General features: G+C 40.0%; 1 protein-coding gene across 1 annotated transcript; it reads left to right on the top strand.

The window, feature by feature from the left end:
- Positions 1-16,119: 16,119 nt before the first annotated feature.
- On the top strand, positions 16,120-17,133 carry LOC308351497 (olfactory receptor-like protein OLF4; the record flags this gene model as incomplete). Its single annotated transcript, XM_080817186.1, is given in 2 exon segments — positions 16,120-16,434; positions 16,438-17,133. Coding segments are annotated over 2 exon segments (975 nt in total). The 5' UTR covers positions 16,120-16,155.
- Between the last annotated feature and the right edge of the window lie 523 nt (positions 17,134-17,656).

Here is a 17,656-nt window from a genome sequence, read left to right as displayed (position 1 = left end):
TTTCAAAGAAGAAATAATATCTATTCTCCTGAAGTTGTTTCAAAAAGAAAGAATGAAAGAAGAAAGAAAGAAAGAAAGAGAAGTAAAACTTCCAAGCTCTTTCTGTGAGGCCAGCATGACCTTGATCCTAAAACCAGGCAAAGACCCCATCAAAAAGGAGAATTACAGACCAATATCTCTGATGAATATGGATGCCAAAATTCTCAGCAAGATCCTAGCTAATAGGATTCAACAGTACATTAAAAGGATTATCTACCATGACCAGGTCAGTTTATCCCTGGGTTGCAAGGGTGTCTCAACATTCACAAATCAATGTGACAGAACACATAAATAAGAGAAGAGACAAGAACCACATGGTCCTCTCAATTGATGCAGAAAAAGCATTTGACAAAATACAACATTCTTTCATAATTAAAACTCTTCAGAGTGTAGGAGTAGAGGGAATATTCCTCAACTTCATAAAATCTACCTATGAAAAACCTGTGGGGAAAGGCTGACAACCTTTCCCTTAAGATCAGGGACAGGACAAGGATGCCCGCTTTCACCACTATTATTCAACATAGTACTAGAAATCCTAGCAACAGTAATCAGACAACAAAAAGAAATAAAATGTATTCAAATTGGCAAAGAAGAAGTCAAACTCTCTCTTTGCAGATGACATGATACTTTATGTGAAAAATCCAAAAGACTCCACCTCCAAATTACTAGAATTCATACAGCAATTTAGTAATGTGGCAGGATACAAAATCAATGCACAAAAATCAGTTGCTTTCTCATGCACTAACAGTGTAACTATAGAAAGAGAAATTAGAGAATTGATTCCATTTACAATAGCACCAAAAATCATAGGATACCTTGGAATAAGCCTAACCAAAGACAGAAAGAGTCTATACTCTAGGAACTACAGAACACTCATGAAAGAAATTTAAAAAGACACAAAAAGATGGAAGAAGATTACATGCTCATGGATTGGAAGAATAAACATTGTTAAATGTCTATGGTTGATATCCAGGATCTATAAAGAACTCCTCAAACTCAACACACAAAAAACAGATGATCATATTAAAAAATGGGCAGAAGATATGAACAGACACTTCTCCAATGAAGACATACAAATGGCTACCAGACACGTGAAAAAATGTCCATCATCACTAGCCATCAGGGAGATTCAAATCAAAACCACATTGAGATACCACCTTACACCAGTTAGAATGGCCAAAATCAGCAAGACAGGAAACAACGTGTGTTGGAGAGGATGTGGAGAAAGGGGAACCCTCTTACACTGTCGGGAATGCAAGTTGGTGCAGCCACTTTGGAGAACAGTGTGGAGATTCCTCAGGAAATTAAAAATAGAGCTTCCCTATGACCCTGCAATTGCACTGCTGGGTATTTACCCCAAAGATACAGATGGAGTGAAAAGAAGGGCCATCTGTACCCCAATGTTTATAGCAGCAATGGCCACGGTCGCCAAACTGTGGAAAGAACCAAGATGCCCTCCGACGGATGAATGGATAAGGAAGATGTGGTCCATATACACTATGGAGTATTATGCCTCCATCAGAAAGGACGAATACCCAACTTTTGTGGAAACATGGACAGGACTGGAAGAGATTATGCTGAGTGAAATAAGTCAAGCAGAGAGAGTCAAGTATCATATGGTTTCACTTATTCGTGGAGCATAACAAATAATATAGAGGACAAGGGTAGATGGAGAGGAGAAGGGAGTTGAGGGAAATTGGAAGGGAGTTGAGGGAAATTGGAACCATGAGAGACTATGGACTCTGAAAAACAACCTGAGGGCTTTGAAGGGGCGGGGGGGTAGGAGGGTGGGGGAACCAGCTGGTGGGTATTGGGAGGGCACAGATTGCATGGAGTACTGGGTGTGGTGAAAAAACAATGAATACTGTTACGCTGAAAAGAAATAAAAAATTTAATTAAAAAAAATGTCTATGGTGTCCAGAGTCATCTATACTTTCAACACCCTCCTGATCAAAATACCAATGACATTTTTCAAAGCACTGGAACATTCTAAAATATGTTCTCAGTTCTTTTACTTCCATCTGGTTTATGCTCAGAGGATTAATGTAATGCTACAAGGAATTCACTATACCAGCTGATGGGGCAGAACATCCCTAAATTGATTTATTTTTTTCTAATTAATGTGGGTTCTTTAAATGTAAATTGCCCTCATCCAAGGGAAGCTATGAATGAATTGGAAATATTAAACTTAATATCCTCAAATAATTTTATTGACTACATCCATATGAGATTCTTCCTGCTGCTGTAAAATAGCCTCACCCTAGTTGCTTAAAACAAACCCTTATGTGCTCTTACAGTTATGGAGGCAGAACATTGGAAGGAGTCTCATAGGGCTAATAGCAAGTTGTCTGCAGGGTTGAGCTCCTTCCAGAGGCTCAAGGGAGAATCTGTGTCCTATCCAATTCCAGTATCCTTTCTGGCTGCCTTCATTCCTGGGCTCCTGGCTCTTCCTCCACCTTCAGACCCAACAGGGCAGCATTTTGAAAGTCTCTCCAACACCAGCCCTTTTGTCTCCTTCATCAACATTTAGAAGTCCATTGTGATTACCTTAGGCTCATATGGACAATCATACCTAATCTTTTTTTTGTCTTTTTATTTTTATTTTGTCTTAAAACATTTTTAATTTAGCTGTAATTAACATAAAGTGTTTCATTAATTTCAGGGGTATAATATAATGATTCAACAATTCTATAAATTTCCCAGTATTCATTAAGTATACTCATTTTTATAAAGATATTATTTACATATTTGACAGAGATCAAGAGGGCACAGGCAGGGGGAAGTGCAGAGGGAGAAGGACAAGTAGGCTCCCCACTGATTAGGGACCATGACCCCGACCCTGACATAGGACTCATTTCCACGACCTGGGATCATGATTTGAGCTGAAGGCAGACTCTTAAGGTAATGAGCCAGCCACATGCCCCAGTATACTCTTATTTTTTAAGTTTTTATTTAAGTTCAAGTTAATTCTGCTTCACTTTGTCCCTGCAATTTTTAAAATAAACTGTTTCCCCCACACCCACACACAAAACATTCAAGTTAGTTAACATACAGTGAAATATTAGGTTCAAATGTACAATTTAGAGATTCAATACTTCCTTTCATTACCCTGTGGTCATCACAGCAGATGTGCTTTTCAACCCCAATGACCTCTCTCACCCACCTCTTATTTTATTTTATTTTTTTTTTTTTTTTTTTTTTTTTTTTTTTAAATTTTTTATTTATGTTCAGCGTAACAGTATTCATTGTTTTTTCACCACACCCAGTGCTCCATGCAATCTGTGCCCTCCCTAATACCCACCACCTGGTTCCCCCACCCTCCCACCCCGCCCCTTCAAAACCCTCAGGTTGTTTTTCAGAGTCCATAGTCTCTCATGGTTCACCTCCCCTTCCAATTTCCCTCAACTCCCTTCTCCTCTCCATCTACCCTTGTCCTCTATATTATTTGATATGCTCCACCAATAAGTGAAACCATATGATACTTGACTTTCTCTGTTTGACTTATTTCACTCAGCATAATCTCTTCCAGTCCTGTCCATGTTGCTACAAAAGTTGGGTATTCGTCCTTTCTGATGGAGGCATAATACTCCATAGTGTATATGGACCACATCTTCCTTATCCATTCATCCGTTGAAGGGCATCTTGGTTCTTTCCACAGTTTGGCGACCGTGGCCATTGCTGCTATAAACATTGGGGTACAGATGGCCCTTCTTTTCACTACATCTGTATCTTTGGGGTAAATACCCAGCAGTGCAATTGCAGGGTCATAGGGAAGCTCTATTTTTAATTTCCTGAGGAATCTCCACACTGTTCTCCAAAGTGGCTGCACCAGTTTGCATTCCCACCAACAGTGTAAGAGGGTTCCCCTTTCTCCACATCCTCTCCAACACACGTTGTTTCCTGTCTTGCTAATTTTGGCCATTCTAACTGGTGTAAGGTGGTATCTCAATGTGGTTTTGATTTGAATCTCCCTGATGGCTAGTGATGATGAACATTTTTTCATGTGTCTGGTAGCCATTTGTATGTCTTCATTGGAGAAGTGTCTGTTCATATCTTCTGCCCATTTTTTAATATGATTATCTGTTTTGTGTGTGTTGAGTTTGAGGAGTTCTTTATAGATCCTGGATATCAACCTTTTATCTGTACTGTCATTTGCAAATATCTTCTCCCATTCCGTGGGTTGCCTCTTTGTTTTGATGACTGTTTCTTTTGCTGTGCAGAAGCTTTTTATCTTGATGAAGTCCCAGAAGTTCATCTTTGCCTTTATTTCCTTCACCTTTGGAGACATATCTTGAAAGAAGTTGCTATGGCTGATATCAAAGAGGTTACTCCCTATGTTCTCCTCGAGGATTCTGATGGATTCCTGTCTCACGTTGAGGTCTTTTATCCATTTCGAGTTTATCTTTGTGTACGGTGTAAGAGAATGGTCAAGTTTCATTCTTCTACATATAGCTGTCCAGTTTTCCCAGCACCATTTATTGAAGAGACTGTCTTTTTTCCACTGGATATTTTTTCCTGTTTTGTCAAAGATTATTTGACCATAGAGTTGAGGGTCCATATCTGGGCTCTCTACTCTGTTCCACTGGTCCATGTGTCTGTTTTTATGCCAGTACCATGCTGTCTTGGTGATCACAGCTTTGTAGTAAAGCTTGAAATCAGGTAACGTGATGCCACCAGTTTTATTTTTGTTTTTCAACATTTCCTTAGCAATTCGGGGTCTCTTCTGATTCCATACAAATTTTAGTATTATTTGCTCCAGCTCTTTGAAAAATACTGGTGGAATTTTGATTGGAATGGCATTAAAAGTATAGATTGCTCTGGGCAGTATAGACATTTTAACGATGTTTATTCTTCCCATCCAAGAGCATGGAATGGTCTTCCATCTTTTTGTGTCTTCTTCAATTTCTTTTAGGAGTGTTCTGTAGTTCCTCGAGTACAGATCTTTAACCTCTTTGGTTAGGTTTATTCCGAGGTATCTTATGGTTTTTGGTGCTATAGTAAATGGAATCGATTCTCTAATTTGCCTTTCTGAATTTTCATTGTTAGTGTATAAGAAAGCCACTGATTTCTGGACATTGACTTTGTATCCTGCTACATTACTGAATTGCTGTATGAGTTCTAGTAGTTTGGAGGTGGAGTCTTTTGGGTTTTCCATATAAAGAATCATGTCATCTGCGAAGAGAGAGAGTTTGACTTCTTCCTTGCCAATTTGGATACCTTTTATTTCTCTTTGTTGTCTGATTGCTGTTGCTAGGACTTCTAATACTATGTTGAACAAGAGTGGTGAGAGTGGGCATCCTTGTCGTGTTCCTGATCTCAATGGGAAGGCTGCAAGCTTTTTCCCATTGAGGATGATATTTGCTGTGGGTTTTTCATAGATAGATTTGATGAAGTTCAGGAATGTTCCCTCTATCCCTATACTTTGAAGCGTTTTAATCAGGAACGGATGCTGGATTTTGTCAAAAGCTTTTTCTGCATCAATGGAGAGGATCATGTGGTTCTTCTCTCTTCTCTTATTGATTTGTTCTATCACATTGATTGATTTGCGAATGTTGAACCATCCTTGTAACCCAGGGATGAATCCTACCTGGTCATGGTGGATAATCTTTTTAATGTGCTGTTGGATCCTGTTTGCTAGGATCTTGTTGAGAATCTTAGCATCCATATTCATCAGTGATATCGGTCTGAAATTCTCCTTTTTGGTAGGGTCTTTGCCTGGTTTGGGGATCAGGGTGATGGTGGCTTCATAAAAAGAGTCTGGAAGTTTTCCTTCTGCTTCAATTTTTTGAAACAGCTTCAGGAGAATAGGTATTATTTCTTCTTTGAAAGTTTGATAGAATTCCCCAGGGAATCCGTCAGGTCCTGGGCTCTTGTTTTTTGGGAGGTTTTTGATCACTGCTTCAATCTCGTTACTAGATATCGGTCTATTCAGGTTGTCAATTTCTTCCTGGTTCAATTTTGGGAGTTTATAGTTTTCCAGGAATGCATCCATTTCATCTAGGTTGCTTAGCTTATTGGCATATAACTGTTGATAATAGCTTCTGATGATTGTTTCTACTTCCTTGGTGTTAGTTGTGATCTCTCCCTTTTCATTCATAATTTTATTAATTTGGGCTTTCTCTCTTTTCTTTTGGATTAGTGTGGCCAATGGTTTATCGATCTTATTGATTCTTTCAAAAAACCAGCTTCTAGTTTCGTTGATACGTTCTACTGTATCTCTGGTTTCTACCTCGTTGATCTCTGCTCTAATCTTGATTATTTCCCTTCTTACGTGTGGAGTTGGTTTGATTTGTTGTTGATTCTCCAGTTCTTTAAGGTGTAGAGACAGCTGGTGTATTCTGGATTTTTCAATTTTTTTGAGGGAGGCTTGGATGGCTATGAATTTCCCCCTTAGGACCGCCTTTGCTGTATCCCATAGGTTTTGGAGTGAAGTGTCTTCGTTCTCATTGGTTTCCATAAATTGTTTAAGTTCTTCTTTGATCTCCTGGTTGATCCAAGCATTCTTAAGCAAGGTGGTCTTTAGCTTCCAGGTATTTGAGTTCCTTCTGAACTTTTCCTTGTGATTGAGCTCCAGTTTCAAAGCATTGTGATCTGAGAATATGCAGGGAATCATCTCAGTCTTTTGGTATCGGTTGAGCCCTGATTTGTGACCCAGTATGTGGTCTATTCTGGAGAAGGTTCCATGTGCACTTGAGAAGAATGAGTATTCTGTTGTTTTAGGGTGGAATGTTCTGTATATATCTATGAGGTCCATCTGGTCCAATGTGTCATTCAATGCTCTTATTTCTTTATTGATTTTCTGCTTCGATGATCTGTCTATTTCTGAGAGAGGCGTGTTAAGATCTCCTACTATTAATGTATTCATATCAATATGACTCTTTATCTTGATTAATAGTTTTCTTATGTAATTGGCTGCTCCCATATTGGGGGCATAGATATTTACAATTGTTAGATCATCTTGGTGGATAGTCCCTTTAAGAATGATGTAGTGTCCTTCTGTATCCCTGACTACCGTCTTTAGTTTAAAATCTAATTTATCTGATATGAGAATCGCTACCCCGGCCTTCTTTTGAGGCCCATTGGCGTGAAAGATGCTTCTCCATCCCTTCACTTTCAGTCTAGGTGTATCTTTAGGTTCAAAATGGGTCTCTTGTAGACAACATATGGATGGGTCCTGTCGTTTTATCCAATCTGCAACCCTGTGTCGTTTTATGGGTGCATTTAGGCCATTCACATTGAGAGTGATTATTGAGAGATACGTTTTTATTGACATTGTGTTATCTTTGAAGTCTTTCTTTCTGTCGATTGTCTCTATATTTCTGTTCAATGCTATTCTTAGGATTTTTCCTCTTTTATAGAACCCCCCTTAATATTTCCTGCAGTGTCGGCTTGGTGGTTGCATAGTCTTTCAAGCCTTGCCGGTCTTGGAAACTCTTTATCTCTCCATCCATTTTGAATGTCAGTCTTGCTGGATAAAGTATTCTTGGCTGCATGTTCTTCTCATTTAGTGCCCTGAATATATCTTGCCAGCCCTTTCTGGCTTGCCAGGTCTCTGTGGACAGGTCTGACGTTATTCTGATGGGCTTTCCTCTGTATGTAAGGAGGTTCTTTGTCCTAGCGGCTTTCAAGAGATTGTATCTACAATTATGATTCCTCAATTTTACTATGAGGTGCCTGGATGTTTTTTTTGAATTTATAATCTTGGGGGGGGACCTTTCTACTTCTAGTACATGAACACTTGTTCCATTCGCAAGGTTGGGAAAATTTTCATGAAAAATTTGTTCCACTATATCTTCTAGACTTCTTTCTTTCTCCTCCCCTTCAGGGATTCCAATAATTCTGACGTTGGAACGTTTCATGGCATCATTTATTTCCCTGATTCTGTTTTCGTGGCTTCTAAGCTGTTTGTTCCAGGCTTCCTCCTGATCCTTTCTCTCTATTTGTTTGTCCTCCAGATCACTAATTCTATCTTCTGTCTCAGTTACCCTAGCTTTTAGAGAATTTAGATTAGATTGGAACTCATTGAGAGCGTTGTGAACCTCATCCCTGGTGGCCTTCAGCTCTGCCCTAACATTATGAACCTCCTCTCTGGTCGCTTTCAATTCTGCCCTAATCAATTCTGTTTGGTCATCCATAGCTTTCTCCAACCTAGCTATTGCCTGGATAATTGTTAGCCTGAATTCTCTTTCTGACATATTGTCTATGTTGATAGCCGTTAGCTCTGTTGCAGAAGGCCCATCCTCTGTATTTTTCTTCTGTTGGGGATTCCTCCTCCTAGTCATTTTGGTGAGAGATGACTGGACAGATGTAGCTGGGTGTATTGACCGTGGTGCAGTCAAGGTGCACCCTGGAACGCTTCTGAGCACTCAGGATTCCCCACCCAAATGAGAGAAAAAAGAAAAGAAAAAGAAAAAAGAGGGAGAGAGAGAGACAGGAAAAAAAGGGAAGATAAAAGTGAAGGTTCAGCCCAAATGGGCCCCAGGGTAAGGTTTATGACGTATACAAACAAAAACAGACAAACAAAAAGACTGATAAAAGTATATGACGAGAGAAAATATATATATATATAAGCAAAAAAAAGGAGGAGCCTCGTCAAGAAGAACCCCAAGTATAAGATTTATATACTATCCAGACAAACATAAATACACAGAGACACTGGCTGAAGAAAAAGATGGGAGCATGGTTATAGATTCTCGGTGTGGGCGAGGAAGGTTATTTTGATTCTTCCTGGATGTATCTTGATATCTTTGTTAAAGGACTCAACTTTCCTAAGAAAAAGGGGGATTAAAAAATTGGTTCACCTATAGGGGTAGCATTGCTTGGAGAAAGGGGGTTACCTTGAAGTTTAACTCTATATGACTATTAGAAAATAAAAATAAAAAAGGAATAAACTGGACTAAACTAAATTAAAAAATTTTTTAAAAATTAAGAAAATAGAAAAGCAAAAGAAAAACACATGTGTATGTATCAAAAAAATTCAGGTTAGAAGTTTATCATGGAATTTGATGTACTGGACATCTCACTGTGATGGTAAATAGGTTAAAAAATTATCTATATAAAAAAAGAAAAAAAAATGAACCAGAATAGTGGGAAAGAATTAAAAATAAAAGTTGTATCTATGAAGTAGTGGTGGTTGTTCTCTTGTAGTCTTTTTTTTTTTTTTTTTCCTGATTTGTTTTCTGGGGGAGGGGGCTGCCACGTGGGTTTTCAGTCAATGATGTTCCCTGAGTTAAGTCCTCCCGACCCCCTCAAGGGGGTGGGCTCTGAGAAAAACGTTTTTTTCAGGTTTTTGTTCTCTGGAGGTTTTTATGTTTGTTCACTTCTTTTCTCTCGCCTTGACAGCTTTTGATGGTTTTGGGAGGTTTAGAGGAAAGAAAACTGCACCCCAACCTCCCTCTCAGAGAGAAGCCTCAGTCTGCTCCCCTGCAGGTGCTGCAGGTGCTGCAGCCGCTGGGCCGCTGGCAGAGCAGGTTCTGAGTCGCGGTCCCTGGGGACGCAGGATCTCCTGCTTGTACGCAAAACCAAGGCAGCTGTGGCTGTCTGGGCAGCTCCAGACCGCCAGAGAGGTTCCAAGCAGCAATCGCACACTGAGATTTTCCCGCTGGCTGGGGCTGAGAGCTCAGGGCTTGCGCGCACCTCTCCCAGGGGATTTTTTGGGGCGCGGCGCCTCCAGCTCTATCGGCTCTATCGCCGCGTGGGTCTATCACCGCGTGGGTCCCAGAACACCAGGCTGGGCGTTCGTGCACCTCTCTCAGGGGAGGTTGAGGCACGCACGCATCTCCAGTAAGGTGCGCGTTCTGCCGTCTGGTGTGGCTCCCAGTCCCTCACGGGAGCCGGACTCCACCCGTTCTCGGGCGCACTGGCGGCTCCGGGACAAAGACCAGGTTTCTCCGCCGCACTCTCCGGCTCAGCGCCAGGGGATGCTGCCCTGGGTCTGGGGACTTAAGCCCCTATCCCTATCCGCCCCGATTCCCACAATTTCCCCGCGCGAGTCTTTGCTCTTTTGAGTGCTTTCAACAAGACTCCAAGTTAATGCTGGTCCCCAGATGCCGGGCACTCTCGTATTGGGGTATTATTTTCCAGTCGGTCGCCTCTGGTGGCTCCCTCCCCCTTTTGTTTATCTTCCGATATCAGTCCGACGTTCCCACTCCACTTTACCTGCCCACTGGCGTCTTCTGGCCCCCGTAGAGATCCAGACGTGTATAATTCTGATCTCAGGCTGATTTCATGGGTGATCGGAGTTCTTTGGTAGGTAATCAGCTCACTTTAGGGTGCAGGTTGAAAAGGCGCCTCCTCCTACTTCCCCGCCATCTTGTCTCCCCCCCTATTTTATTTTTAAATAGGCTCCATGACCAGTTCAGAACCAAACATGTGGCTTGAACTCACTACCCTGAGATCAAGACCTGAGCTGACATCAAGGGTCTTAGGCTTGACCAATTGAGCCACCCAGGCGCCCCTTAACCATTTTTAACTACACAGCTTGGTGTGGTGAAATACATTGAAATCGTTGTGAGCTGGCACTATTTCCATCTCCAGAAGACTTTGCATTTGCACATGGTGAACCTTAAGCTCTATACCCAAATATATATATTTTTTCTTTTAATTACCAAAATGTTTTATATATTAAGATGACACTTAATTTATCTTAAAACATTGAACTCTTAAATTTTTGACAAGTGGGGGAGCCTGGGTGGCCCAGTGGGTTAAAGCCTCTGCTTTCAGCTCAGGTCGTGATCCCAGGGTCCTGGGATCGAGTCCCGCATCGGGCTCTCTGCTCAGCGGGGAGCCTGCTTCCTCCCTCTCTCTCTGCCTGCCTCTCTACCTACTTGTGATCTCTCTCTGTCAAATAAATAAATAAAATCTTTAAAAAAAATTTTTTTTGACAAGTGTCATGGAAGGCAAAACTATAGTCCTCATGGTTTTATGCCAAAAGAATACAGTTCCTCACCTCTTGAAGGGGAGAATAGCAATAGTCTGGAGATATCAGTGCTGTGCCCACACAGTGAGTCAATATTTTCAAGATCCAAGGAGCCTAGTAAAGGAATCCCCTTCAGTCTTAGATTTGGAGAAATCTTGGACTCTGGATTGGGATAAGGTCCTCGGAGGTTAGCTCTGTGGGAGGCAAGTGAGTTCAGGGAAGAGTAATAAATAGATTCTCCTGAAGGGTAAGCTGGTGTCTTGGGAACAGGAAACTAGGAAAGAAATTCCTTTCTGTGCGGACCAATGTCCTATGGGAGATGATGTGCCCAGGGGCTGGAGAAACAGGAGGGAAATATGTCTAAGGAGAAGGTAGGGAGCTGTAAATATCTCTTCTGCTGTTGTCCCTCAGCAGGTGCAACCTTGGGCTGAGATGGACATGGGTGTTTCTTCTGGAATCCTAAGTCTGAGTAGAAGACTCCTGCTGCATTGTTTGAAAACAGCCTAATATCCATCATCAACCATTGAGAGAGGAATTTGGACTTCCACATAGACACCCCCATACAGGTGAGTCTGGAAACCCAGTAGGTACTGCAAGAAAGGGCCAGCATAACGTTAATAATAATAAAAATAATAATAGGGTAAGAATATTTACCTGACGCCACCTGAGGCAATCTACCCTAGCCCAGCACTGGGATATCACTGTTGTTGTAGGCTTGCTTGACTAAATAATTAATATTCTTTTATGATTTTAAAAAGAAAAGTGAACATTGAAATCAGCCATGTGGGGGAAATTGTTGAGGATTAACTAGTGCTGATGGAAGAGTGGCGATGGGTGGCAGAGCGTGGTCTTGTCAATGTAGAAACCAGTCCAATAATCTTTGCCATTAAGGAGAATAGAGATGTAGGGTATTAGCTACAAATGGGATATGCACTCAAGGGACAGCATTCTTTTTTATTTTTTTTTTTGAGCCAGGGATAATTTGAGTGTGTCCAGATATTGATGAAAGATCCAGACCAATGGATCATGAGACATACATTTCACAGTCCTTTTTCATGCTGGGCATTCCAATCAATTTTTTTTTATTTCTTTTCAGTGTTCCAGAATTCATTGTTTATTCACCACACCCAGTGCTCCGTGTGATACCTGCCCTCCATAATACCCACCACCAGGCTCACCCAACCTCCCACACCCATCCCCTCCAAAACCCTCAGATTGTTTCTCAGAGTCTACACTCTCTCATGGTTCATCTCCCCCTCCAATTTCCCCCAACTCCCTTCTCCTCCCCAGCTCCCCATGTCCTCCGTGTTTTTCCTTATGCTCCACAAATAAGTGAAACCATATGATAATTGAATCTCTCTGCTTGACTTATTTCACTCAGCATAATCTCTTCCAGTCCCATCCATGTTGATACAAAAGTTGGGTATTAGTATGTTTTTAATTTAATAGGTGAAAGGGGGTATACTAAAAAAGCTTGAAGTTGCAATTATTTCCTTACTGGTGAGAATGAGTACATTTGTGGGTGTCTTAGATGTTTGCTTTCTCTATTGCAAACTGTCTGTGACAGTTCTGTGTTTTTCTTTGGTGGGTTTGAAGCATTTATATTCTTGTTTTTTATTGCATTTTTTCAAACATAAGAATTGGAGTTTTCCCACCAACTTTGCCATTTGACCTTTAGTTCTTTTATGTATGTGTGGATGTATTAGAGGGTAGCAGGAAAGTTAATATACTTTGTGGGCTCAAACATATCATTTGATCATATTTTCCTCTCACTTCTTGCTTAAGTGTAGAAAGTTCTTCTGCATCATTTGAAGTATGAAATCACCTTTTATACATATTTCCAACCTGTGTTCACATTTTTATTTCCTATTCTACCTTTCATCCTTTTGTGATTAGATCTATTTCTTAAAGTCACGTCATTTGCAGCCCTCATTTGGAAGGTATTCTTTATCATTTCACTAATGTTCACCTATTCTTCCTAAACAAATATGAATTAATACATCTTTATATAAGATGAAATTATAATGTTAGATAATGCCTCCTCCCCACTTTTTTTAAATTTTTATTTTATTTTATTTTATTTTTCCAGTATTCCAATATTCATTGTTTATGCACCACACACAGTGCTCCATGCAATACCTGTCCTCTTTAATAACCACCACCAGGCTCACCTACTCCCCCAACCTCCTCCCCTCTAAAACCTTCAGTTTGTTTCTCAGAATCCACAGTCTCTCATGCTTCATCTCCCCCTCCAACTTCCCCCAATTCACTTTCCCTTTCCTTCTCCTAATGTCCTCCATGTTATTTCTTATGCTCCACAAGTAAGTGAAACCATATGATAATTGACTTTCTCTGCTTGACTTAATTCACTCAGCATAATCTCCTCCAGTCCCATCCATGTTGATACAAATGTTAGGCATTCATACTTTCTGATAGCTGTGTAATATTCCATTGTATATATGGACCATATCCTCCCCACTTTTTAAAAGACTTTTTGTTATATTCTTTTTTTTCGAAGTTTTTAAGTGTTTTAAAAATACTCTCCACCCCTACATGGGACTGAAACTCATATCTCAAAATAAAAAGCCACATGCTCAACCATTGAGGCAGCCAGGCCACCCTGTTTCCAAGTCTTTAGCACTTTAATTGTTGAATTAGTGATCCATGTTGATGTCATTATATTAACACTATTTGATGCCTCCTTATAAAGTTAATTTTAGATTCTTTGTGTTTCAGACTCTTGTTTGAGATAGCTCCATGCCTAACCTATTCTCATTCCTACTGCCCTCCTTTGTTCCATAAGCTCTTAGTTTCTTTTAAAACTTACATTTTATATTATGCACACACAAATATTCATACACTTTTATACAAGTTCTTGCAGAGAATCTTATACTCATTGTAAATAGTCTTTAACTCTGGTACTATCTTTTTGTTTGTTTGTTTTGGTAATTTTTCTCCCTCAGTAGTGCTTTACAGTTTTGTCTGCATCAACCAATATAAAGCTAATTCATTATTTCAGTGATTGCATAATATTTCAGGGCATGGATGAGTCACTCACACTTTGAGGATTTTTCACATTCTTTCTCATTAAATTACTATTTTATCAATTATATAAAAATATTTTGACCCTCCTATACTGCTGGTGGGAATGCAAGCTCGTGCAACCACTCTGGAAAACAGTTTGGAGGTTCCTCAAAAAACTGAAAATAGAGCTACCCTACGACCCAGTAATTGCACTCCTGGGTATATATCCTAAAGATACAAACGTGGTGCTCTGAAGGGGCACGTGCACCCGAATGTTTATAGCAGCAATGTCCACAATAGCCAAACTGTGGAAAGAGCCTAGATGTCCATCAACAGATGAATGGATAAAGAAGATGTGGTATATATACACAATGGAATACTATGCAGCCATCAAAAGACATGAAATCTTGCCATTTGTGACGACATGGATGGAACTAGAGGGTATCATGCTTAGCGAAATAAGTCAATCGGAGAAAGACAACTATCATATGATCTCTTTGATATGAGGAAGTGGAGATGCAAGGCGGGGGGGTTAGGGGGAGGTAGGAAAAGAAAAAATGAAAAGATGGGATTGGGAGGGAGACAAACCATAAAAGACTCAATCTCAAGAAACAGACTGAGGGTTGCGGGGGGGAGGAGGGACGGGAGAGGGTGGTGGGGAAATGGACATTGGGGAGGGTATGGGCTATGAGGAGTGCTGTGAAATGTGTAAACCTGACGATTCACAGACCTGTACTCCTGGGGATAAAAATACATTATATGTTTATTAAAATAAAAAAATTAAAAAAAATATTTTGAGATTGAGTTAAAATGCTGACTCTCCACTGGGGGCAATTTTCTCCTCCCAGGGACATTGAGCAATGTCTAGAGAAACTTTAGACTGTCAGATAGGGGAGGTGTCACTAGAGACCATGCATGCTCCAAATCTAAACACCCTACAATACTTAAGATTATATCCTCTAGATTCATCCATGTTGTTGCAAATGGCAAGATCTCATTTGTACCTCTTAATGCCCTTTATCTACTCCCTCAATGCCTATCCTCTGGCAAGTACCAGTTTTTTCTTTGTATTTGTCTATTCATTTGGTCTGGGTTTTTTTTTTTTTGTTTTTTTGTTTTTTGTTTTTTTTTAGATTACTCATATAAGTGAGCTCATGTGGTATTTGTCTTTGTCTTATTTTATTTCACTTAATATACCTCTGGATCCATCCATGTTGTTTCTAAAAGCAAGATCTCATTCTTTTATATGGCTGCATTCTGCTGTATATGTATACAAACCAATCGTCTTTATCCATTCATCTGTCACTGGACCTTTGGCTGCTTCCATATCTTGGCTGTTGTAAACAATGCTGCAATAAACATTGGGTGCATATATATTATCAAATTAGTGTTTTTGTCCTCTTTGGGAAGCAGAATTATTTGTCCATGAGGTGTCTTGACTTTTAATTTTTTAAGGAAACTCCGTACTGATTTCCATAGTAGCTGAACCAGTTTGCATTCCCACCAGCAGGGCAGGAGTGATCCCTCTTCTCCACATCTTCATCAACACTTGTTATTTCTTGTATTTTGTACTAGCCATTCTGACTGGTGTGAGGTGATAGTCTTAATTTTTTGGATCTCATGTAAATGCAATTATTTTATTTCTTTTTCAGATGTTCACTGTTCATATGTAGAAAAGCAACTGATTTTTTGAGGGTTGGCTTTGTATCCAGTGACTTGGCTAAATTAATGTATTAGTTCTATTAGTGTTTCTGTGGCAACTTTAGGATTCTCTACATACAAGATCATACTGTCTGCACACATAAGTTTATTTCTTCCTTTCCATTCTGGATGCCTTTTATTTCTTTTTCCTTAATTGCTCTGGGTAGAACTTTCAGTATTATGTTGATTTGAACTTGTGAAACTGAGCATCCTTGTCTTGTTCCTAATCAAAGAGGAAAAATGTTCACTGTATTCCCATCGAGTATCATGTTTGTTGTGGGTTTTCATAAATGGCTTTATGTTGAGATAGTTTCCTTCTGTTCCTAATTTTTAGTGTTTTTATCATGTTCCATACATAAATATAAATATTAATTTCTTGAGTGCAGAATATAAACAATAATACACCTGCCAGGTTAATAGTGCATGATTGTGTCATGTTCTTTGTCTCTTATTTTGCTAGTCACATCAATGACATGGAACTAGAGAATGATACACGAATTTCAGAATTTCTTCTTCTGGGACTTTCAGAGGAAGCAGATTTACAGCCCTTCCTCTTTGTGCTTTTCCTTTCCATGTACCTGATCACCGTACTTGGGAACCAGCTTATCATCCTGGCCATCAGCTCTGACTCCCACCTCCACACCCCCATGTACTTCTTCCTCGCCAACTTGTCCTTTGTAGACATCTGTCTCACCTCCACCTCCATCATCAAGATGCTGTGGAACATCCAGACTCAGAGCCAAGTCATAACTTAGGAAGGTTGCATCATGCAGATGTACTTTTTCATACTTTTTGTAGGTTTGGACAACTTCCTCCTGACTGTGATGGCCTATGACCGTTTTGTGGCCATCTGTCACCCCCTGCACTACACGGTCATCATGAACCCCCAGCTCTGTAGACTGCTGGTTCTGGTGTCCTGGATCATAAGCATCCTTCATTCCTTGTTAGAAAGCTTAATGGTGTTGCGGCTGTCCTTCTGTACAGTCTTGGAAATTCCCCATTTTTTCTGTGAACTCAATCAGGTGATCCAACTTGCCTGTTCTGACACCTTTCTGAATAACTTGGTGATGTATTTTGCAGCTATCCTGCTGGGTGGTGGTCCTCTTGCTGGGATTCTTTACTCTTACTTTAAGATCGTTTCCTCCATATATCAGATCTCATCAGCTAAAGGGAAGTACAAAGCCTTTTCCACCTGTGCATCTCACTTCTCAGTTGTTTCTTTATTTTATTGTTCGAGCCTAGGAGTATACCTTAGCTCTGCTGCTACCCAGAACTCCCATTCAAGTGCAGTAGCCTCAGTGATGTACACAGTGGTCACTCCCATGCTGAACCCCTTCATCTACAGCCTAAGAAACAAAGACATAAAGGAGGCTTTAAATGTACTTTTCAGGGTGAGGTCATTAAAGGGCCATTTTAAAAGAAATACCTGTGATTGCAGCCTTAATGCTTAACAGCCAGAAATTGTGATTCTTTAATCAGATCATGATAGAAGAATTCAATTGCTCTATTTATATCCTAGAGTTTCAATTTTTCTGAAGTTCAGTTGTTTCATTAAACTTTCTGCTCCTTCTGATAGCCAAAAATTTATCCTGTTTTCTTAATTTCCAAAGTTGGTTCCAACCTTGAACCAGAAATAATTCAGGGATTCATATTTGCCTCATAGGGTGATGAACTGTCATAGTTTGATGAAATAAACTACATTTGGCAACTGAAGCCATTTTTATAATATTATTGTAGAGGAAATTCTGAGATCAAAGTTTTTCACTCTGTGTCTGCCATTCCTTTCTACTTTTTTACCTTAAATGTTCTTCTTGATAATATAGACTTTAATCTACTAGTTTGTTTTGTAGCTAGTCATGGGGCTTCATGATTCTCAAGAGGATCTTGTTCTCTTATCAGCTCAGCATACACAGTATCTCAGGCGCAGAATAGTAAGGCAAAAATTGCTTATGAAAAACACCCTTCAAGGGGCTC

This window comes from Martes martes, assembly GCF_963455335.1.
Source record: "Martes martes genome assembly, chromosome: 1".
NCBI lineage: Eukaryota > Metazoa > Chordata > Mammalia > Carnivora > Mustelidae > Martes > Martes martes.
This window is presented reverse-complemented; position numbering and strand designations above follow the sequence as displayed.